We start from the raw sequence: 15,622 nt of genomic DNA, 5'->3' as shown, positions 1-15,622 counted from the left end.
TCTATAATATTGGAGAATTCTTGGAGAACAGGTGAGTTCCTTGCAGACTGGAGATAGGCAAATGTTATCCTCATCTTCAAAAAGGAGAAAAAAGAAGACCCAGGTAAATCCCGACCAGTGAGCTTGACATCGATACCAGGAAAGATAATAGAACAGATAATTCAACGGTCTGTGAGCACTTAGAAAAGGATGCTGTGATTACTAATACCCAGCATGAGTTTCTCAAAAACAAGTCATACCAAACAAATCTCATTTCCTTTTCTTTGTTTATTGAGTTACAAGCTTGGTGGATCAGGGGATCCATATGCTGTGGACATAGTGTAACTTGATTTAAGTAAGACTTTCAACAAAGTCAACCCATGATATTCTAACAAGGAAGCTGGTAAAATGTGGGCTGGACAAGGCAACTGTTAGGTAGATTTGTAGCTGGTTGACTGACTGAACCCAAAGAATACTCACTATTGGTTCCTCGTCCTCCTGGGAAAATATTATAAGTGGGGTGCTGCAAGGTTCTGCCTGGGCCCATTGTTGTTCATTGTCTTTATAAATGACTTCAACAAAGCAGTTGATGAGATGCTTATCAAATTTGCAGATGACACCAAACTGGGAGGCATAGCTAATGCCGCAGAAGACGGAATTGGGATACAAGTTGACCTTAACTGATTCGACGAACTGGGCTCAAACTAACAAAATCAATCTCAATAGGAACACATGTCAGGTTCTGCATTTAGACAGGAAGAACCAACTGTGCAAATATAAGATGGGGGACACCGTCTGATTCTATGAATCATGGAATTGTAGAGTTGGAAGGGATCCTGACGGTCATCTAGACTAATCCCCTGCAATGCAGGAATCTCAATTAAATCATCCCTGACAGATGGCCACCTAATCTCTGCTTTAAAACCCCCAAGAAAGGAGAGTCTAGAACCTTCCAAGGGAGTCTTTTCCACTGTCAAATAGCTCTTACTATCAGAAAGTTCTTCCTGATATGTAGTCAGAATCTCCTTTCTTGTAACTTGAAGCCATTGGTTTGACTCCAACCCTCTGGAGCAGGAGAAAACAAGCTTGCTCCATCTTCTGTGTGGCAGCCCTTTAGCTATTGGAAGGTGGTTGTTGTATCTCCTCTCAATCTCCTCCAGGCTAAACATAACCCACTCCCTCAACCATTCCTCATAAGGTTTGCTTTCCAGACCCTTGATCATCTTGGTTGCCTTCCTCTGCACACACATTCTGGCTTGTCGATATTCTTCTTAAATTGTGGTGCCCAGAACAGGACACAGGACTCCAGGCGGGGGGCTGACCAAGGCAGAATAGAGTGGTGAGATTACTTCTCTTGATCTGGACACTGGACCTAGAATCATAGAATTGTAGAGTTGGAAGGGACCAAGAGCATCATCTAGTCCAACCCCGTGCAATGCAGGAATTTTTGCTTCTGTGGATGTAGCCTAGAATACCGTCATCTTTTTTTTGTTGCTGCCATCACACTGTTATGTCCTATGATTGTTTGGATCATTAATGCAAATTCCAAAGACATGGCGCTGCAGAACTGTGGGCAACTCACTCTGAAGCAATATGGGAGCTGAAAGTGTCAGCTCAGGCTAAATTTCTAACTGAACAAACAAGCTTGCAGGGGCAATAGAGGGAGCGGAGAGGGAAAAGACAAATGCAGGGCAGGGCTGGCTATTTTCCCTCTTTTCTGAGAAAGTGTCACGCTCACAGTAGCAGCTTAAAACTAGAAGAACCAAACGGGCATTTTGAAACTCTAGCTGGCAGAAGATGCTTTGTTAGGCAACTATTCAGTGTTATAGCCTGATCCTGTGCATTCTAAATGAGAAGTAAGTCTCGCTGAATTTAATGGAGCTTGCTCTGTGTAAATATGCATAGGATTGCAGACAAGGAAGAATAATGCGATGAAGAGTCGAAAGTTTATAGTCCAGATTTTAGAATGGATGGCAGCTCAAGCTGCATTTGTAATTGGAATGGAGCAGATTCCCCCTTCCCTTTTTAATGCCTACCTTTCCTACCTTTTCTGCAAACTGAAGGTAGTTGATTTAGGTCTCGGTGCATTTTTTAAGCAGTTGGCAGGGGAAAGTTTGTCAAGGAGCTTCCTTGCTCAGAGGAAGAAAGGTCTCCTGCAGCTTTATTTGTGAGGCCCCAGCATCACATTTCTGTTTCAAATCTTGAATCAGCACATCCAGATTCCCCCCAGTGGGCAACAGTAGGGGGCGGCAAGAGGCCAAACTGGGAGTGCCATGGAACTATATGCAACACAAGAGTGATCCTATCATTTTAATCTTTATCTAGCTCTGTGGGAAAAGAAGGGTTTAATTCTGCTGAATCCATAGTCAGCCAGCAGATGAGTCTCAGCACTGGTGATGACAGCACTGGCAGCTGGTCCAACCTGAGTTTTGAAGATGAGCATCCCGATGAGAATAGCAGCTTTCTCCACCTCAGTGATAGGTAACTAAAATACCTTTTGTACATGCTCACAGCCTTAATGATACGGTTTATCCTTCAGCCCTGCATTTTTTTTTAAAGTTTCAGTTTTTACTTGAATTCAGCTTTGGGAAAATTCTATTTTCAATAGTCGAAAAGTTAAAACGCAAGTCATAAGCAAATGAAACTTTAAACACCATTATGTAAAAAGAAATCTTAAATCAAGCAATTCTTGCCCTTGGGAGCTACCACGGTAATCTTGGTGTTATAAGGGGAAATTAACCTTACATTAAAATTTCACACATGGTTTATTAAATCATGGTATACAAGTGTGACTTCTGAAAATTCCTCAAAATATTATTTGTATGGGATGTGACTCGGTCAGAGTTAAACATTGTAAATAATGTAATGTATGGCTTAATTAAAATGTGCCTGTGCAGGAGCAAAACATAAGCTCACTGCAAGAATCTCAACGCAGGTCAAAGGAGGCAATGGAGACTTCTTGTTGACTGGTGTGGTAGAACTACTGTGATAAGAAGAGATCTACATGACACCATTGTTTTAATTCCATTTCTTCATCTATTTCTCAGTCATTTCTCTGTCTGATCAGTGGAGAAAACAGCCAGTTTTCTGCAGCCTGTAACTTTGGCATTTTCCATCCTGACATTTAGTGCCCATCCACAACATCCGACTTCCCAAATATCAGATGAATCATTCTGTAGGCATTTTAAAGAGTACTAATTTTACAAGCAACTTTTTAAAAGGGAACACATCTTTAGTGGAAGTTCCAGCTGCATTTCTCCTACTCGTAACTCCTGTTGGCTTGGCATTTCTAGGCAGGGGTGCTCTTACAATATTTTCTGAGCCCAGCATGCTATATGTGGATTGGGGGCCCCATTTCCTTTGCAGTCAATGACAAAGTTAGATAAAATTTGCATATGCAAGTTTGCATCCTCTTTGTGGCTGGGGTGGAGGCCCCAAAAATAAATTGGACAAAACACAAGTAATACTACTACTACTACAGTGGTGCCCCGCTAGACAAATGCCTCGCTAGACGAAAAACTCACTAGACGAACGGCATTCGTCTAGCGGAAGCTGCCCCGCAAGACGAAAAAGTCAATGGGGCTGCTTCGCAAGACGAATATTTTTTTTTAGCGCGAAAACCTTCGTGCTCCATTGCCACTTCGCTAGACGAATAATTCGCTCTACGAAAAAACTCGTAGAACGAATTATTTTCGTCTAGCGGGGCACCACTGTAATAATAATAATAATAATAATAATAATAATAATAATAATAATAATAATACTATTAATTTGTTTATATGCCACCCATCTGTCTAGGTTGCTCTAGTTACTCTGGGCAGCTTCCAGCAATTTATTAAACCACAGTTTTAGAAATAAGGTGTCTGACAGACAGAATGTAAACAGATGAAGCTTTCTCCACAATTGTATTTCCATCTAATCAAAGGCTTAACCTGCATTTCTGCTTGCCACACTACTATTAAAGACAGGAAGGGGTCTACTTCCCCCCACAATGCAACTCTTAAACCATGGAAAAACTCAGGTTTCATCTGCAGTAAAGCAGTTACCTTACAGAAAGTCTTTCCTCTATGGATCTTAGGCTGTCAGTATTGTGTTCTAGGGATGGGGAACAGGTAGCCCTCCTGGTGCTGCTGGGGTTCCTTCAGCCCCAGCCAGCAGGGCCAGGGATCTGTGGTGATGGGAGTTGTAGCCCAGGAAGATCTGCGGGGCCACAAATCTCCAGCCATATTTGGTGGAAGAACGCTTGTGGTAGGTACTTCAGATGGAATGAAGATGCCAAAGAGTGATTTAAAATTTTGCGCAAGCCCAGGTTCAGATGGTCCTGCTGGATGAATTCCATTGCAAACTGCTAAAGCAAGCAGTATATTCTAAGGCGGTGGTTCTCAACTGGTGGTCTGTGTACCCCACCTAAGGGGGGCAGGCTCTGTGGCACCATTCACATAAGAAAAACCACCACAGAGAGAACAACATTTTCAAAAGCAGGCATTCCATGGCTTAAGCTGTTGAAAAACGGGATCTGCAGTACTTAGCTAACTGAGCACAACTGTTCTAAGGGCATCTTTTGTGTTTGATAACATTTATTTATTTAAGGTATTTATTATGTCACTTTTCAGGCAGCAGTTTACAAAAGATGGTTACAAGCAGTGTGGGTTTTTTAAACGTTGCAAAACATTTCAAATGCAGGCGTATGTTAAGCCAAAGCTGGAACTGCTTCTCTGCTCCCCTCAGGGCAATATGGTTTTTCAGAAGTGTGTGCAGTGGCACCTGGTATCAAGGGGCCCCGCTGAGGTGGTGGCAGCTCAGCAAAGATGTTTCTTTTTCTCAGGGAGTGTGTTGGTTCTTCAGGGATGTCAGTTGAGGGAGGGAGCGAGGAGGCTAAAATGTTGAATTTTTGCATTGCTGTAATGTGCCCTGAGACCTTACGGTGAAGGGTGGGTAAGAAATTTTATAAATCAGAATAGCAACAACTCTTAATATTATCATCAGCACATAACAAACAATAATGCCCCCTCTCTTGAGCAAAAAAAGGATTTAAGCCTTTGATACCAATATACCAATTTGTTTATACCAGCAGTGACAACACAACCCAGGAATCCCCCCTATTTTCCTCCATGGGGGGGGGGGGAGAAGCCAGTGTGGTGTAGTGGTTAAGAGCGGTAGACTCATAATCTGGGGAACCGGGTTCGCGTCTCCGCTCCTCCACTTCCAGCTGCTGGGTGACCTTGGGCTAGTCCCACTTCTTTGAAGTCTCTCAGCCCCACTCACCTCACAGAGTGTTTGTTGTGGGGGAGCAAGGGAAAGGAGAATGTTAGCCGCTTTGAGACTCCTTTGGGTAGTGATAAAGCAGGATATCAAATCCAAACTCTTCTTCTTCTTCTTCTTCTTCTTCTTCTTCTTCTTCTTCTTCTTCTTCTTCTTCTTCTTCTTCTTCTTCCCCCATTTTGCTGCTACAGTCATTTCCCTAACAAGCCAAGAGGCTGGATGACAATACTGGACTGCACCACAGAGTTTTCATATACAATTTTTTCTCAGCCCCTCCCCTCCGCCCCCACTTTAGTATAGCTACTCTAGGTTGCTCAATCACAATGCCCCCCTCTTTATGCAATATTGATAAAGTAATGACAGACTTTATTTGCATTTGTAGGATAATTTATCCCCCCCCCCATGAAAATAAACCTGAGTTAGACCATGAACTTCTGCTGCCTGTGCTGCTACTCTTTGCCTTTGGGTTGGTACACAGCTACCGAGTCACAGCTACACTAAAGTACTGGATTTCTCAATTATTTTCCCAGAACACTGTTGCAAGATGAAAGAGCAGCTTCAAAATGAATCAGACAGTCCTTTCTTCATTGTCTGGGGAAGGGACTTCCTGGGTTATTTTGAAGCTATTTGCTGTCCTTTCCTGGTGCATGTGTGACTAAATCAGGGACAGCTCTGATTTCACATCTTGGCTTAAAACAACGAAGGCTCATTTCTAACAAAGCAATTAACTAGAATAGCGCCTGCAAATTAACAACTCACAATAAGGTATCTTTGGAGTATACAAACATAAAATTAAACCGTTTCTTAAATATACACTCGGAAGAACAAACAAACCTGACCAGTAAAGGATAAAGGGTTATTGTGGGTTAGTTATCTGCGAGTGACAGTTTTCATAACCAAGCGTGACCATTCAGATATGAGCTGGTGCTGAGGATGACTTAGATCAGTGTTTCTCAAGCTTTTTAAACGGTTAGCTAACCTACACATCCCACACACCCCTTCAAACCTGGCTCCTGTAATTATTTTATTTGAATTTTTAATTGGATTGAAATTTTGTGACTCATTTTTTTTCCTTACACTATCCACATTTTTAAAAACAACAACACTCCCATCCTGCCTGAGATCTTCATATGCCCCCCTGGTTGAGAAACACTGGTTTAGATTCTATAAAGAAACATTGTCAATACCTGCCATACAACTTGATGTTGATATAGTGCTCATGAAGTTTTTCCATGTAAGCTGAAGCATTATGGACTGATGAAGGCTACGGTAGAGAATGGGATGATGAAATGTGTCTCTAGTCCAAAGACAAACGATACAGCACCTGATACAGCAGATATGAGTCTAATCAGTTCCTAGATAGGAGACTGCCTGGGAGCCTGGAGTTCTTTAATTCTAGCTACTACCAAATGGCACCAACTTTACTGCGGAGTCTAATAATTTCTGAGCACTTAACACTTGTGCCACAAGACACATTTCTGGCCGCCTTCTCACTGTCTGTAGGTTGTTTGGACTGTTTGGATTGATTGGTTTCTGGACTGATGGCCTCTGAAAGTTGGACGTCTCTTGTTGAGGAGATGAACTAGATTCATAACTGGGCTCAGGAAGGCATTCAGCCTGTGATTCTGTGCTCCTCTGCCTTCCTTCCCATGCTTAGATTAATGACTTTCTGATTTGATCCAGCTATAGTTTGACATTATGTCTGACCTAACAAACTATTGTTTCCGTGAGCCCCCCCAAACCAGGATTTCAGATCACAGTTGGATCTTGTTTTGCAATCTCTGATTGGACAACTCACTCAGACCAGTTTTCTGCTTTAAAGGTAATGGCAAACTGGTTTGATCAAACAAGTAAGTTAACCATTTAAACTGTAAGGGGAGGAAGAAGGAAGGGGAAATACATGAGCACTTGACTTCTGATTACAGTTATAAGGTTCCTGCCTATGTACAGCATAAAGTAGAGAGTGTATCTTCATCTGCCATTTAGATTTGTAATTATCCGTAAGGATTTACTAACTGTTTGACAATGCCTTTCATCTGAGAATCAGCTTTTAATTTAGTTAGCAAATTATTATTTTTCAAGATTCTTTAGAAATGGTTGTCGTTTTATATGCAGGAAATTGACATTGTCAACTTTAATGCCATTGGCTGGAATCCAAAGAGCTCTGCTGGACACACCTGTGGCCTCGGACATGCCCAGCAGTGTTCTGGGTTGGTTGCCCTTGAACAAGAGACATACATCCTTCATTCCACCTGCAAGAAACACAAGTGAAAAGCTGCCTCAGACAAATTTATTTATTTATTGAATTTATATACCGCACTATACCCAGAGGTCTCAGGGCAGTTCACAGAACAAAATCAAAATATGAAACCACAATATATATAATCAAAAATTTAAACCACTTGTGTGGGTCTTTAATTGAGTGTTTGTCAGGGGAAAAGGTTGGGTATTGATTGATGGATGGATGGATGGATTAAAACTCCCAGCTTTGTGCACACCCACTTGGTGCAGACTTAACTCCACTGGTTGCAAATGTGAGCTAGACTTTCCGATAAGAATAGACCTTCCTATTTTTAGAAGTACCGGTACATCACTCCAGTTTATAATATTTTACTAAATTGACACCATTTTGTTGTGCCAAAGGAAGTGGTCCCAGCTGGGGGATGAGGTTCTGGACACCAGGTCACACACTAGCATTCGTTCCAAATTGAAGAAGCAGAGTCGGGTCAAGCATAGGTCAAGTTCCAGAAAAGCAAGGTCCAGACAAACAAAGCCAGGCAAAGTGGGGATTAAATTCCTAAAGGCAAAGAAACAAAGTGGGTTGAATCTTAGATAGCACCAATTAGAGCCTAGGCTAGAAGCAGACAGGTTAGGCTTGACAGATGCTCCAGCAACCAGCAAATTCAGACTGGGCCTTAAAGGTTTGCAGCATCCTTAGAACAGCTAGCCCCACGACTGATGAGGGGAGTCTAGCCCATTTAAAGAACGAGGGACTCTGGTGGCACTGGAGAAGTTGGTTGCGTATGGCCTCTGAGCTGGAGTCCTTAGAATCAGAAGATGGTAATGCAGCTTCTTCAGACTGGAGAAGTTCTGGCATTTAAGGCTCCCTGCGTTATAGAACTTCAGCATGCAGATATCAAAGACTGGTTCTTAGTCCAAGAAGTTCTCTGAATCCATGACCTCTTCCCCTGAGGATGAGGAGTCCCATGTCATGACACTTTTTATATATATTAAAAGTGTTTTAACAGGCAACAGAACAGCAGCAGGCTTCCTTCTTAAATTTCTTACTTAGATTAGTACTGGTCCCAACTCAAATGCAAACTTTTCTTTCTCACTTGACTCCTCATCTGCATTAAAAGTTTGGCTTACTTACGAATTTATTCAGTGTGTGGGCAAGATCTCCAGCAAAGGAACTTTGGCCTTAGGGGTACTTTAAAATTCCTTCCATTAGCACCTTAGAGACCAACTAAGTTTGTTCTTGGTATGAGCTTTCGTGTGCATGCACACTTCTTCAGATACACTGAAACAGAAGTCACCAGACCCTAATACTGGTATGTAGTGGGAGGGTGGGGAGGGGTATTACTCAGAAGGGTGGTGGGAATGGGTGATTGGCTGATAGGTGTGGAAAACCTGTTGATGGCTGTTAACGACTGCAATTGGTCTTACAGGAAAAAGCAAGGGGTGAGATATTTTAGCTATCTCACCCCTTGCTTTTTCCTGTAAGACCAATTGCAGTCATCAACAGGCTTTCCACACCTATCAGCCAATCACCCATTCCCACCACCCTTCTGAGTAATACCCCTCCCCACCTCCACCCCCACTACATATAAGGGTCTGGTGACTTCTGTTTCAGTGTATCTGAAGAAGTGTGCATGCACACGAAAGCTCATACCAAGAACAAACTTAGTTGGTCTCTAAGGCAGTGTTTTTCAACCTTTTTTGGGCAAAGGCACACTTGTTTCATGAAAAAAATCACAAGGCACACCACCATTAGAAAATGTTAAAAAAATTAACTCTGTACCTATATTGACTATATATAAAGTAATTCTCTTGAATTTTTCAATTTTTCCCACGGCACACCAGGCAACATCTCGCGGCACACTAGTGTGCCGCGGAACAGTGGTTGAAAAACACTGCTCTAAGGTGCTACTGGAAGGATTTTTCTTACTTTGTTTCGACTACGGCAAACCAACACAGCTGCCTACCTTTAACTAGTACTTTAAAATTCCTCTTTCTTTCCTTTTTAGCAGTGTAAAAGTCGCCTGTAATTCTGATGTTCCGAGCAAGGCAAGAGCAGTGGGGCTGAGCAGAATGGCAGAGGCACCCCTGCGTTTCAAATTCTGCTGCTCCTGCTGATCAGGATAGATGATAGGAGGGCAGTAGGAAGGCTGCTTTCCTCTGTACCACCTCCTGCCAAGAACAGCAGAGAAGCCTGGATCAGCCCCATTACCAATAGCTGGGCTTGGTTTAGGACCCAGTGGATTTGATAGCTTTACACTTACAGCAGAAATATTGCTGGTGATAGTGGGCCGGGGGGGGGGGCACTTCATGGCAGCAAAGCCCTTGCCCCCCCCCCCAGTGGCGGAGCTTAGCGGAGCCAGACGAAGCGACACCTGACTCATCCTAGCCACCTCCACCACAACAGATTCTCAGCACAAATATTATTTTCAGTCCTGGGCGTCTCAAGTTTATGGGCTGTCCTGTTAGAAGAGGGCCAAAGAACTTCTGCCAAATACCTTGGAAGCATCACTGTCATTTGGCAACAATACCTGGTTAGATGCACTAATGGTCTGTGTGACTTGGTATAAGGCGACTTCAGATACCTTCACAAAACCGTTTTTCTCTCAACACACCGATTTTTGAAAAAGCGTTGTAAAGAAACTACAGTGGTGCCCCGCTAGACGAAAATAATGCGTCCTGCGAAAATTTTCGTCTAGCGGGTTTTTCGTCTAGCGAAGCGGCAATGACAGCCGCGGTCCACTAAACGAAAAAAAAAAAGACGAACATTTTTCGTCTTGCAAAGCAGCCCCATAGACTTTTTCGTCTAGCGGGGCAGCTTCCGCTAGACGAATGCCGTTCGTCTAGCGAGTTTTTCGTCTAGCGAGGCATTCGTCTAGCGGGGCACCACTGTATAGAGCGTGACATTCAAGCATCTTTACTCAGGGAAGACCACTGAAATCAATGAACTTAGGTTTTGTTTTATACAGGGGCAAAAAGCCGAAATAAAATATCTATCTATCTATCTATCTAATGCACTTAGGTATGTTCATTCATTTCAGCGAGTTTACTCTGGTTAAAACTTAATAGAATGCAAGCCTTAGAATTTGCTGTTTGCGAAAGAAACTAGTACTGGTTCAGCACTTTGACATTCATGTAAACGACCAGGAAATCCAAATTATTCCTTTGACAGTTGCTGCATTGCTGAAGCTGTGTTGCACCTGTTCTGACCTTGACCAGCTCAGCACATGAGGATTGCAGAAATCGTTTGGCAGTTGGAGAAAAGTGCCGTGTGAATTCACATTTATTTTTCTGAGCAGTGTTAATAGGTGCCCTTGCATTTTGTTTCTTTGTACCTCTCCCCCCCCCCCCCCCGAGTGTTTTTGTATACTTATTAAGAGAATGGTGCCACAGCTCCGGAATCTGGACAGAGAGCATCAAGGAAAATGAAGGTTCTGGGTTCTGGTTCGGGCTAACTTTTTTCTAGTTCAGCTCTGTTCTCTTCTTCCCCTGGCAGTAATGGTAACAGCAGTAGCTGGAGCAGTCTTGGTTTAGAAGGAGATATGTATGAGGAGAATTTATCCTTTCCAACATCAGACAGGTTGGTCAAACCAAGACATTGAAACAGGCTAGTCCCTCATATATTAATGCATGAAGTCATAATTTTTCAAGACCGAATAAACTGGCATATATGAAATGTGATTCATTACCCACACGCTTTTCACCTGATCATGATTTTCCTTAACAAATTCATACTGAACGGGTCCATTTTACTGTGCTACAGTATGACTGTCCTGACAAACATGTAAAATGCAACACTTTTGTGCATGTTCTGCTTGCTATTCTAGATGCTTCCAATTATCTCTTCATAAAAAAGAGCTTGCTTCCTACAATATTTCTGTTTCCCCTTTTGTTTAATCATTTATTTTCTCCTAGTAATTAGAACCATTGCATATAATTCAGTGTATTATAATAATAATAACATATCTCCTTCTTAAAACTCCATATTTTGAAAGGGAAAGGTAGAATTTCTTTTAAAGTTTTATCTGGGAAATTTACAAGCCACGTGACAGAAAATGGCGTGAGAAGCAAAGCTTCCATTTTCACAATCATTCCTTGATACTTTGGTTAATTCATACTATGTTTTCCTTGAATGTCTCATTGAAGTGGCAGACCTTAACCTTATCCTGCTTTGCATTAATTCTACCTTCCTCCCCTACAGTGATGGAACAGAAGACAAAGAGGAAGAGCTTAAAGATACAATTGAAGGTAACCTTAACAGGATGTATCAATTATTCTGTAGTTGATGTAAGAACGCTCTATTTATGGGTCAGTTTTTATGAGACTTGTGTCAGAAGAGCCGCCCTCGGCTGTTTCAAAGAATGACCTCTATATTTTGTAATAGCTTCTGGGAGGCTTGTGCTGAAGCTATTCCAATTCATTTTTTTTCTAAGCAACGTGTGAATATGGGAACGACCCAGCTCCATCTAAGGGACTTTGAAAATAGTTTTTTCCCTAAAATCCTAGGATGCTGACATTTTTATTGGCCAGCCAGATGAATCAGTGAAGTTCTCTCTTCTCAGGTTAGATACCTACAGTCGAAGTTAGGATTTATTTAATTTGCTTAACCACAGCATGCACAACATTGGACTTTCATACATTAAACTGCTTTTGCCATTTTGTTGCCCATTCAGGCCCATTTTTGGAACTCTTTGCAGTCGGATTTGGTTTTCATTATCCTGAATAATTTTATATCTGCAATTTTGACCACCTCCCTGTTCAGCCCTGACCCTCGGATCATGTGTGAACAAGGCTTTACTGTACTGTATTGCTGTTATCTGAAGAGTGGGCCACCATAATTCACTGAGTAAAATATTTTCAGATGTATTAGGCGTTTCATATTTATTCTCTTTCTTCCTTGCAATAGGGTTGGGAAACATAGGAAAGGCATTGGTAATCATAAATGTTGACATAGGGCCATGCCTGGTGGATTCCCAGCTGAGAATGGCCCTGCAGTGGCTGACAGCTTCAGAAGCAGAGGTGGCTGAGCTGCATTTCCATGACGGTGCTCCAAAGGAGTTTGTTCTTGTGAGTAAAGGAGTTCTTGCTCTTTGTACAAATTGCAGTTGCCGTCCTTCAACTGAGTTTATCACGTTTTATACTGCAATAAGCGAGAGTTGAAATACCTTCACAGGTCTAATCATGGATAAAATAATTAGGTAACCCCCATTAACACTGCATCTAGAACTGTTTCCACAGCAACCTGGGTACAACTAGAGCAGGCATAGGCAAACTCGGCCCTACAAATGTTTTGGGACTACGACTCCCATGATCCCTAGCTAACGACCAGTGGTCAGGGATGATGGGAATTGTAGTTCCAAAACATCTGGAGGGCCGAGTTTGCCTATGCCTGAATTAGAGCCTGAGCAGCGGCTAACTCAACTAACAAGTTAGTAGATTGGGTTGATAACACTGTTCCACTTCCAGTCCAACTTGGATAGTCATTTCTGGAGGGTGATGCTGGGGGAGTGCTCTTTGGCCTATGTTGTTGTTGTTGTTGTTGTTGTTGTTGTTGTTGTTCAGTCGTTCAGTCGTGTCCGACTCTTCTTGACCCCATGGACCAGAGCATGCCAGGCGCGCCTATCCTTCACTGCCTCCCGCAGTTTGGCCAAACTCATGTTAGTAGCTTCGAGAACACTGTCCAACCATCTCATCCTCTGTCGTCCCCTTCTCCTTGTGCCCTCCATCTTTCCCAACATCAGGGTCTTTTCCAGGGAGTCTTCTCTTCTCATGAGGTGGCCAAAGTACTGGAGCCTCAACTTCAGGATCTGTCCTTCTAGTGAGCACTCAGGGCCGATTTCCTTGAGAATGGATAGATTTGATCTTCTTGCAGTCCATGGGACTCTCAAGAGTCTCCTCCGGCACCATAATTCAAAAGCATCAATTCTTCGGCGATCAGCCTTCTTTATGGTCCAGCTCTCAAGAAGGCTGATCGCCAAAGAATTGATGCTTTTGAATTATGGTACTGGAGGAGATTCTTGAGCTATGGTTTTCCCAGTAGTAATGTACGGAAGTGAGAGCTGGACCATCAAAAAGGCTGATCGCCGAAGAATTGATGCTTTTGAATTATGGTGCTGGAGGAGACTCTTGAGAGTCCCATGGACTGCAAGAAGATCAAACCTATCCATTCTCAAGGAAATCGGCCCTGAGTGCTCACTAGAAGGACAGATCCTGAAGTTGAGGCTCCAGTACTTTGGCCACCTCATGAGAAGAGAAGACTCCCTATAGAGCCTTCAAATGTGGGGTTCCTCAAGGTTCGATTTTATCCCCCTGTGCTGTTTAACATCTACATGAGATGGCTGAGTGGGGTCATCCAGAGGTTTGGAGTAAGTTGTCAGCAATATGCTGATGACAAACAGCTCTGCTTCTCCTTTACATCTGCAGGTGAGGCAGTAGAAGTGCTGAAACAATTGCATATCTTTAGGCATCAGGCAAAAACATTCCTCTTCTACCGGCCTTTGGCTAATTAAACAATCTATGGCTTTTTAAACTGTGGCAGGGGTTATTGTTTTTGATGGTTACTATGTTTTTATATTGTGAAGGTATTTAATAAATTTATTTAAATTTAATAAATAAAATGACAGAAATAACATAAACAAAATGACAGAACTTTGTGGCTGGGCTTGTAGTTGGAAATTTAATTTTCTGCTTTGTGGAACTTCTTAAAAATATAACTTGGAGTCAGTGGTTTCCTTTGATAATAGAGTAAATAATACCAGTGAAACCACACTTTTTGGACATGCATATTTTAGTGTTAATTTGTGCAACTGTGAAATGCTTATTTATTGGGGATGATGATAGATGTATGAATATTTGTTCAGCGTTGGTTTTTTGGGGGGGCTGCTATCTGCTACCTACATTACCATGTAGCACAGAGTTTTTGGGAGTGTCACCCTTAAGAATGGCATCTTTAAGAAAATCAGAGGAAATTCTGGACATTGAGAGTGCCTTGTTTTTACAGCTGTAAAATATCAAACGTTTCTGGCTTGTAATTTTAATACTGTGGTTGTTAGTCTGGATATATATATATATATATTTAAGGAAAGAAGCTTAAAATTACTTGACTTGCAAAGTATAAGTTAAAGAAAACAAATGGCTAATGCATTGGTTAGAAATACTTCCTTTGTTGCTGGGATTGAAGCAGAGAATGAAGTGGAAGCAAGTTGTCCTTTATGTCAGGGATGCGGGACATTTTTGGCCCTGAAGGCCACATTCCTTCTCAAGCAGCCCTGCAGGGGTTGCATACTAGCTGTGGGAAAGGCCACCCTGCACTCTCTTGCAAACATACTCACATTAATATATACAAATGGCACGCTCTCATATCCATGACACAAATATGGTCCATGCCACCCGTCCACATGCAGGCTCTCAGCCTCCCCCAGCCCCTCGTTCGGCTTCGGGGGGGGTGGGGTGGGGGAAGCATTTAACATTTTTTTGGCAAAGCGGGGGTGTTGGTGTTGGGCGAGATCCAGTGCTGTCAAGTATCCCATTTTCCCCGGGATTCTCCCTTATTTCAATCAGTTTCCCACTGCTCTCCCTTATTTTTTATTTCCCTTAAATTTCCCGGTTTTAATGGAAGCAGCTCCTCCCCTGCTGGCCAGGGACTGGGTGGGAAGACCTCGCCTACTTAGAGAGAAAAGCCTCAGCCCTCAAAGCAAGTGGGAGCCGTTTCCCGTGCTTACAGGGGGGTGTATTCCTCCCCCTGCATCAGCCCCTATCCGTTGCCGCCGAGCCCCTCAGCCGGCCAATAGGGTTAGCTGGTGGGCGGAGCCTGGCTGCCTTTGAGCAGCTGCTGCTTCCTGTCCTGTTTTGATGGGATCAGACAAGAAGACGATGGGGCTCCATCGCGCGGAGCACATGGCTGCCCTCCTCTTTGCTCCGCTCCGAGCCCGAGCCCGCTTGGAGTTTACATTGCTGCTCTGCCCACCACTGACATGTGACTGTCCCCGGGATAGGTGAGACTGCTGATCCCTTATTTTGAAATCCGAAACTTGACAGCTATGGCGAGATCTTCATGGGAATTGCAGCTGAGGAGAGGAGGGATGCTTTCAAGCCTAATTGCAGCGTCGGGGCCATTTTTGAGGGTCCCAGTTTGAGTGGAGGG

At 43.0% G+C, this 15,622-nt stretch overlaps 1 protein-coding gene across 6 annotated transcripts in view; it reads left to right on the top strand.

Annotated features, from left to right (window-relative positions):
* The window catches only part of AKAP11 (A-kinase anchoring protein 11), a 39,805-nt gene that overhangs the window by 23,552 nt on the left and 631 nt on the right, over positions 1-15,622 (top strand). Inside the window, exons 8-11 of one of the 6 annotated variants that reach the window (XM_033154295.1) lie at positions 2,305-2,460; positions 10,976-11,059; positions 11,681-11,727; positions 12,386-12,546. In XM_033154295.1, the coding sequence (XP_033010186.1) occupies positions 2,305-2,460; positions 10,976-11,059; positions 11,681-11,727; positions 12,386-12,546 (448 nt within the window). Of the gene's footprint in view, positions 1-2,304; positions 2,461-10,840; positions 11,087-11,680; positions 11,728-12,385; positions 12,547-15,622 lie in introns of those variants that run through there. The other 5 variants (XM_033154297.1, XM_033154296.1, XM_033154299.1 and 2 more) reach the window with 5 other exon arrangements.

The sequence above is a fragment of the Lacerta agilis genome, chromosome 7, assembly GCF_009819535.1.
Source record: "Lacerta agilis isolate rLacAgi1 chromosome 7, rLacAgi1.pri, whole genome shotgun sequence".
NCBI classification, from domain to species: Eukaryota; Metazoa; Chordata; class Lepidosauria; order Squamata; family Lacertidae; genus Lacerta; species Lacerta agilis.
Note: the sequence above shows the minus strand (reverse complement) of the source record. Positions and strands in the feature narration are given on the sequence as shown.